Source organism: Zonotrichia albicollis, chromosome 32 (assembly GCF_047830755.1).
Source record: "Zonotrichia albicollis isolate bZonAlb1 chromosome 32, bZonAlb1.hap1, whole genome shotgun sequence".
In the NCBI taxonomy this organism is placed as follows: Eukaryota; Metazoa; Chordata; class Aves; order Passeriformes; family Passerellidae; genus Zonotrichia; species Zonotrichia albicollis.
In genome coordinates this window covers 56,687-64,923 of record NC_133850.1, presented here as the reverse complement: position 1 = coordinate 64,923, position 8,237 = coordinate 56,687, and the positions used below count along the sequence as shown (strand labels likewise).

Sequence of the window (8,237 nt, the reverse complement as noted above, 5' to 3'; positions counted from 1 at the left end):
TTGGGGGGATTTTGGGGGGTTTGGGGGGGGTCAGGATGCGCTTCCTCCCCCCGAGCGTCCTCCTCCTCCTCCTCCTCTGCGCCAGGCAGGTAAGGGGGAGAATTTGGGGAATTTTTTTGTGGGGGGAATTTTTTGGGATCTGGGTTTTTTTTGGGAGGGGGAGGGGGACGACGGCGGCCGGAATTTTGGGAATTGCGGGAATTTTGGGAATTGCGGGGATGGCGCTGGGTGTGGCCGTGGGGGAGGGGAGTGGGACACGGGGACAGCGCGGGGGGGGGGAGGGAAGGGGGAGGAACTGGGGACACTGGAGGGGCACTGGGGACAGCCCAGTTTGAACTGGGGGACAACGGGGGGTACTGGGAGATACTGGGGGGACTCTGGGGACAGCCGAAGACACTGGGGGAAAGGAGCTGTCCAAAAACTCCAAAAATTCCCCCCAAAACCGCCCAGATTTCCCCAAAAAAAAATCTCAAAACACCCCAAATTCCCCCCAAAACCCCAAAAAATTCTCCCCCAAAAAACCCCAAAATTCCCCCCCAGAAAGCCAAAACCGCGCGGGTAGGGGGATTTTGGGGGCCCTGGGGGGATTCAGGGGTTCTGGTCCCCTAAATTTGAGATATTGGGGGGTTCCTACCCCGAACTCGCCCTAAACCCGCCCCAAACCCATCCTAAACCCACCCCTCGCTAATCCCGGCCTAAACCCGCCCCAAACCCCCCCTAAGCCCGCCCCAAGCCCGCCCCGGAGCCGCCCCCGGTGCCGGTGCCGGTCCCGCCCCGTTTCGGGGCCGTTCGGGGCTGGCCCCGGGCCAGCGGCAGCGACGTCAGCCTCGGGCCCCGCTCCCAGCGGGGGCGGCTCGGAGCGGGCCCGGCACCGGCACCGGCACCGGCGACAGCCCCGGGACGGGGGCGACACCCCCGGGGGGGCTTTGGGGGCTCCCGGTGCCACCCCGGGACCCCTTTGAAACTGCGGGGGCGGCTCCGATCGGGCCGGTACCGGGTCCCGGTGCCACCCCCGATTCCCGGTGCCGGTGCCAGTCCCAGTTCCCGGTAGCGCGTTTTTAAGGCGCGGGAGGCTCTGCTCGACCGGTCCCAGTTCCCGGTACCACCCCCGGTAGGAGCTGAGGGTGCCACCACCGGTAGCAGGTCCCGGTTCCCGGTGCCGCGCTTTTACGGCGGGGGGCTCTGCCCGAACCGGTCCCGGTTCCCGGTGCCACCCCCGGTTCCCGTTCCCGGTTCCCGGTACCGCGTTTTTACTGCGGTGGGGAGGGAGGAAGGGAGGGAGAGGGGGGGGCTCTCCTCGAGCCGCTGCCGGTTCCCGGTGTCACCGGGGGGGTGATGGGCACGGGGCGCTGCCGGTGGCGGCGGCGGCGGCGACAATGACGGTGCCGCTGCTGAAGATCGGGGCCGTGCTCAGCACCATGGCCATGGTCACCAACTGGATGTCCCAGACCCTCCCGTCGCTCGTGGGACTCAACGGCACCGCCGTGTCCCGGGCCGGGACATCCGAGAAAATCGTGAGTGACCCCCCCCGGTACCGGGAGGGGTCGGTTTTGGGGTTTTTTTTGGGTGGGGGATTTTTGGGGAGATTTCGGGGGTTTTTGGGGCTGGCGGAGGCTGCGATCAGGAGATGCGGCAGAGGTGGGGGTGGGGTGGTGGGGAGAACCCCCCCCCCCGGTGCACCGGAGCCCCGAAATCCCCCCAGGGACCCCCACTCTGCCCCCCCGGTTTTGGGGACCCCCTTTGCCGGCTCCATGGCACCCCCAAATTTTGGGTACTCCCCCCCTTTGCCACCCCCTGAATCCCCCCCTGCTTCTCGGTGCACCAGGACCACCCAAACCCCCCCGGAACGTCCCTAAATCCCTTCCCTCTGGTTTTGGGGACCCCCACCCCCGGGCACCCCCCGCATCCTCCCGCTCACCCCCGAATTTTGGGGCCCCCCCCTTTGCCACCCCCGGAACACCCCCCAGTTCTTCCCGGAGCACCGGGACCCCCCGAAATCCACCCGGTTTTGGAGAGCCCCCCAAATCCCCCCCCCGTTTTACAGACTTCCCCAGAACCTCCCCCGAATTTTGGGGACCCCCACCTTTGCCACCCCCGGGACCCCCCAGAATCCCCCGGGGACCCTTCCGGGCATCCCCCGATTTCTGGGGACCCCCCCCGGTTTTGGGCACCCCCCCCGAATTCCTCCCGGAAAACCCAAATTTTAGGGACACCCCCCCCCCCAAATTCTCCCTCCAATTCTTGCCCCCACTTCCCAAAATTGTGCTGGAACCCCCCCTGGAATTCCCACCGGGAATTTTGGGATCCTCCCCCCCCCCCAATTTTGGGATCATCCCCGGACCTCCCCCGCAATTTTTTGGGGGCTCCCCATCCCATTTTGCCCCTGGAAAACCCAAATTTTGGGAGAATTTTGGGACTGCGGCAGCTGCGGGAGAAAAAGAATTCCCAAAATTATTCCCCCCTCCACCCCGAAATTGGAACGGGGGTGGTTTTGGGGGTTAAAAATCATTTTTTTAGAGGTTTTCTGGAAAGGGGGGCTAAAATTTGGGAGCGGAGCTTTGGATATTGCTGGGAATTTTAGGAAGAGGAGAAAATTTGGGATAAATTTAGATGAACCTCCCCGAAAAATCCCGATTGGAATTTGGGGGGGGTGGGAGGGAAGGCCTGGAAAAGGGGGGGAGGGTTGGGGGATTTTTGGAGGCTATTTTTTTTATTCTGGGCGTTTTTTTTGTGATTTCTTGAAATTTTGGGACCGCATTCCCAGCTCCCCCCCCCCCCCCCCAGCTGTCAGTCAACTCTGCGGGGTAATTAGCGGCCGCCGGACGTTAATTAGCGCCTCATTAACCACCCTTGTCCCTCATTTATCACCGGGAAGCGGGCCCCTGGAATAAAAACCAGGAATGAGCAGAATTCAGCCCAAAAATCCCAGGAGGGTGTTTTTTTTTTTTTTTTTCCTTGTTTGCTTTTATGGGGGTTTTTTGGTGTTTGTTTGTTTTTTTTTTTTTTAATTTATTTTTTTTTCCCCAGGATTTTGGAGTTTTTTGGGGAAAAGCAGATTTTAAAAATTTTTTTTCCTCCCCTTCCAAAGGGATGGGATGGAATTTCCCAGTCCGGCCCTGGGGATTTGGCGTTTGGGGAGAAAAATTGGGAATTTGGGGAGGAAAAAAAAGGGATTTAGGAAGAAAAATTTGGATTCTCACACCACCCAAAAAAAAAATTGGAAGAGCGCTCTATTTTTTCATTCCTGGATTTTGGGGTTTCTGGAATGAGGGAGAATCCCTGGGTTTTGGGGTCCCTCATTCCTGAATGTTTGAGTCACAATCCCTGAATTTGGGGTCCCTTCCCTTGGAAATTCCTCCTTTTCCCCCAAAGATCCCAAATTCCTCTCCCTACTTTCCTTCTCATCCCAAATTCCCCCCTTCTCCCCCCAAATCCCAGATCCCAAATCCTGCCTCCATCCCTGAGAAATTCCCTCTTTTTTCCCCTTCCATTCCTTTTTTTCCCCTCAAAATCCCAAATCTCTGGGAAATTCCCCTTTTCTCCCAAAATCCCAAATCCGAAATCTCGCCTCCATCCCTGGAAAATTCTCCCTTTTTTCCCTCTTTTTTTCCCCCAAAAATCCCAAACCCCTCCCAGCTCCTCCCCCTGGCCAGGCCGCGCTCATTAATTATTCATTAACTCTCCCTCATTAATTATTCATTAACGCTCCCTAATTAAGGATTCATGACGGCTCCAGAGGCTGGGGGAGGGGCTGCGGCTGCTCCCGCTCCCGGTTTTTCCCTGGGAATATTTTATTTCCGGATCTTCCCTTTTGGGTGGAAAACCGGCGATTTTGAGGCTGGGGCCAAGTGGGGTAGTTCCCGAAGTTTATCCCGGTTTTTTTTACGGGGTTTATCCCGAATTTTTGGGGAAATCCTGGAGGGATTTTCCCTTCTTTATTTTTTTTCCTGTCGAGTGTGACGTCAGTGCGGTTGTGACGTCATCTGCCAGGGAATGGGAGGAAAAAACGGAAAAAGGGAGGGAAAGAAGGGAAAATGGGGGAAAAGAGGGAAAAGGGGGAAGAAAGATGGGGAAGAAACAGGGGAAAAGAGGCTGAAAAGAGACATAAATGGGAATAAACTGAATTTTGGGATCAGGATTCTCTGGTACCGGGAATTACCAGATCTCCCTGTGTTTTTTGGGAATTCTGAGGTGTCGATCCCGATTTTCCAGACCCTTTTCCAGAGCCCAGATGAGGGCTGGCAGGTTTTCACCTCGGCGCAGGCTCCGGACGGAAAATGTCTCTGCACCGCCGTGATCCCTGTGCAGGGATCCTGCTCCCGCGACCTCCGCAGCCTCCAGCTCCGGCAGCTCCTGGAAAAGGTCGGGAATTCCCAAATGGTCCAGAACCAATTGCTGATTAATCAGTTAATTGACGGGAATGGGTTAATTATTGTGGAATTTGTTAATGAATTAACTTGTGTGGGTAATGGAGGGGTTAATTGCTGTTGGGAATGTGGGGATTTGGGACTGAGGGGAAAATCCCTGTGGGATTCCAGGGATGAGGATCCTTATGGAGATTGCCATTAATGACCCCATTAATTAGCCTGATTAACCCCATTAATTGCTGTGATTAACCACATTAATTACCAGGATGGTCATTAATGACCTTAATAACCGTGATTAACCCCATTAATAACCGTGATTAACCCCATTAATTACCTTGATTAACCCCATTAATTACTGTAATTAACCCCATTAACGACCTCTCCAGGTGCAGAACATCTCCCAATCCATGGAAGTCCTGGACCTCCGCACCTTCCGGGACCTGCAGTACGTGCGGAACACGGAGGCTCTGATGAAGGGCCTGGACTCGCGGCTCCGCGTGGCCTCTGAGGGCCACAAAGCCCTCAACGCCCGCAGCTTCCAGGTGAGAAATTGACACTTTTTATCTCAAAAAAGTCCCAGTGTTCCAGCCCTTTTTTTCCCCTGATTTATTCCCACGGTATTTCAGTTTTCTGCTTGTTTATTCCTTCCACATGTCAGGATTTTTCCCGTGGGATCAGGCCTCAGGATCCTTTTGGGGCTTCCAGAGCTGAAAATCCCCAATTTTTGTTTTTGGAATTCCCAAACCTGAACATCCCCATTTATCCCAAGGAACAAACAGCTTCCAAAAAAACCCCTGAACTCTGGGACATTTGAACCGATTTTTCCCGGTATTTTTTTCGCTCAGGATTGGAAGGTGAACCCTGGGATTTCAGGACTGATTTTTCCCAAATTTTTTCCTCAGGATCTGAAGGAACAACAACGTGAACCCTGCGATTTTGGGGGTCATTTTTCCCAATTTTTTTCCTGCAGGATTTAAAGGTGAATCCCGGGATTTTGGGGCCATTTATCCTGATTTTTTCCTGCAGGATCTGAAGGAGAAGATGCGGGAGCTGCTGCCGCTGCTGCCGGTGCTGGAGCAGTACAAGGCGGACTCGCGGCTCATCGTGCACCTCAAGGAGGAGGTCAGGAACCTCTCTGGGATTCTCCTGGCCATCCAGGAGGAGATGGGAGCCTACGACTACGAGGAGCTACAGCAGCGCGTGCTGCTGCTGGAGGCGCGGCTGCACGCCTGCCTGCAGAAACTGGGTAAAGAAATCCCATTAGAAGTCCCGAATTTTGTCTCAAATCCTAAGAAAACGTGGTGGAAATAGGCTAAAAATCTTCTCCAAAGTTGTCTTTGAAATCCGCCCCAGAACCACAAAAAATCTGCCCAAAATCCCCTCAAAACATCTCTAAAATCACTCCCAAAATCCACTCATAAAAACCAAAAAATCCTCCCAAAATCTGCCCCAAATCCCCTCCTATAAGTCCCCCAAAATATCTCCAGAATCCCCTCCAAATCCCCCCTAAGATCTCTAAAATCCCTCCCAAATCCATCCCAAAATCTCCCAAAACTTTGCCAAAGCTCCCCCCAAAACACTCTGAAAAATCCCCTCAAATTCTGTCCAAAATCCACCCAAAAATCCCCCAAAACACACCCAAAATCCCATTTTCCTTTTACAATCCCACTCCCAGACCCTCCAGGGCCTTCCTGACCTCGCTGTGGCCCCAGTCCCTGATTTCCCTCTAATTCCCATTTTCTCTCTGGTTTTCCAAGTCCCTGATTTTTCCCATAACTCCTGCTTTTCCAAACCCCTGATTTTTCCCAAAATTCCAGTTTTTCCCCCCTATTTTTCCAGGCTGTGGGAAACTGACAGGGGTCAGCAACCCCATCACCATCCGCGCCTCGGGATCGCGCTTTGGATCCTGGATGACTGACACGATGACGCCCAGCACCGACAGCCGGGTGAGGGCCACTCCCAAAAACCAGGATTTTCCCAAAAAATCACCTGGATCTGATGGGATTTGGGGGGATTTGGGGACAATCTCGACACTTTTCAGGCATGGTGATCCCTGAAAATCCATGGATTTGGCACCTGGAAGGGAATCTAAAATCCCCTCCCAAAATCTCCCTTAACATTCCCCAAAACTTCCTGGGGTCCCCAAATCTTGGATTTGAGGGGGATTTGGGCAAACTCCCAGCAATTTTCTGGTGAAAATCCATGGATTTGGCACCTGGCTGGGAACCATGGGTCGTTTTTGTGGTCCCCACACCATGGATTTGGGATTTGGGCACAAAACCTGTACTTTTTGGGCACTGTTGCCTGAAAATCCTGGATGGGGGATTTGATCACATCTCCAGTGGGTTTAGAGCCCACCTTGATGAGGTTTTGGAACCCATCTTGAAGAGGTTTAGATCCATCCTGAGGGGCTTTTCACCCCACCTTGAAAGGAGTTTGATCATACCTTGCCCACCTTGAAAACCCATTTTAACCCCATTTCCCCCGTTTTAACCCTGTTTCTCCCCTCCAGGTGTGGTACATGGACGGCTACTACAAGGGCCGGCGTGTGCTGGAATTCCGTAGCCTCAGCGACTTCGTCTCCGGCCAAAACTTTGTCCAGCACCTCCTGCCTCACCCTTGGGCCGGCACTGGCCACGTGGTCTTCACGGCTCCTTATACTACAACAAATTCCAGAGCAACGTCGCTGTCCGCTACCACTTCCGCTCCCGCAGCGTCCTGGTGCAGCGCAGCCTTGCCGGCGCCGGCTACAACAACACCTTCCCCTACTCCTGGGGTGGCTTCTCCGACATCGACTTCATGGTGGATGAGAACGGCCTCTGGGCTGTCTACACCACCAACCAGAATGCCGGGAATATCGTGGTGAGTCGTGTGATCCGCACACCCTGGAAGTGCTGAGGAGCTGGGATACGGGGTACCCCAAACGTAGCGCAGGCGAGTCCTTCATGATCTGCGGGATTCTGTACGTCACCAATTCCCACCTGGCCGGCGCCAAGATTTATTTTGCTTACCACACGAACACTTCCAGCTACGAGTACACGGATATCCCCTTCCATAATCAGTATTCTCACATTTCCATGCTGGACTACAACCCGCGGGAGAGGGTGCTCTACACCTGGAATAACGGCCACCAGGTCATCTACAATGTCACACTCTTCCACGTCATCAACACGGCCGGAGAGCTGTGATGGACATTCCCAAGGGAGAGAGAGAATTCCCAGCTTTTTGTTTTCTACGCTTCCACGCTTCCCCTTTACCGTCTGCTGAATAATTCCAGAGGGATGCAATGATGAGGTGGAAATGCCCAGTTCTCAGTGAGTCCCAACTGCATTTCCCTCTTTTTTCCCTTTTTTCCTCCCCTTTTTTAATCTTTTTTTCCTTTTTTGTCCCCTTTCCGCCCCTCTTCCCCCCATTTCTCCCTCTTTCCCACTTTATTTCCCCATTTTTTTCCCAGCTCATAGGATTTTTTTTTCCCCCACATTTTTCTCCCAATTCTGCATTTTTTTCCCCTCCTCTTCCTCCTCTCCTCCTCGGTTCTTCTGGAATTCCGTTGGATTCATGGCGCATGGAGCTGCTCTGCCTTGGGTTTTTCTGTATTTTTTTTGGGGAATTTCGGGGCCAAATTCCATCTTTATTTCGACAGCAAATAAAAAAATAATATCTCTGGCCTTTGGTGGAGTTGATTACTTCCCCCCCCCTCCTTTCTGCCCGGTTTTTAATTATTTTAAAAATGTATTATTTTAATTACTCGCTCCCAGGGTTTTTCTGATATTTTCCTGCTTTTTTTCCCACCTGTTTTTCAAAGAGGAAGAGGTGGGAAAGGGGGAAAAAGGATGGAAAACAGGAAAGAGGACAGAAAGGTGGAAAAGA

At 53.5% G+C, this 8,237-nt stretch overlaps 1 protein-coding gene across 1 annotated transcript; it reads left to right on the top strand.

Annotated features, from left to right (window-relative positions):
- Positions 1–720: 720 nt before the first annotated feature.
- Positions 721–8,033, top strand: OLFM2 (olfactomedin 2). Its single transcript, XM_074530176.1, is given in 8 exon segments — positions 721–1,514; positions 4,213–4,362; positions 4,754–4,909; positions 5,394–5,613; positions 6,207–6,313; positions 6,880–7,012; positions 7,015–7,236; positions 7,239–8,033. Coding segments are annotated over 8 exon segments (1,443 nt in total). The 5' UTR covers positions 721–1,376; the 3' UTR covers positions 7,556–8,033.
- The last annotated feature ends 204 nt before the right edge of the window (positions 8,034–8,237 follow it).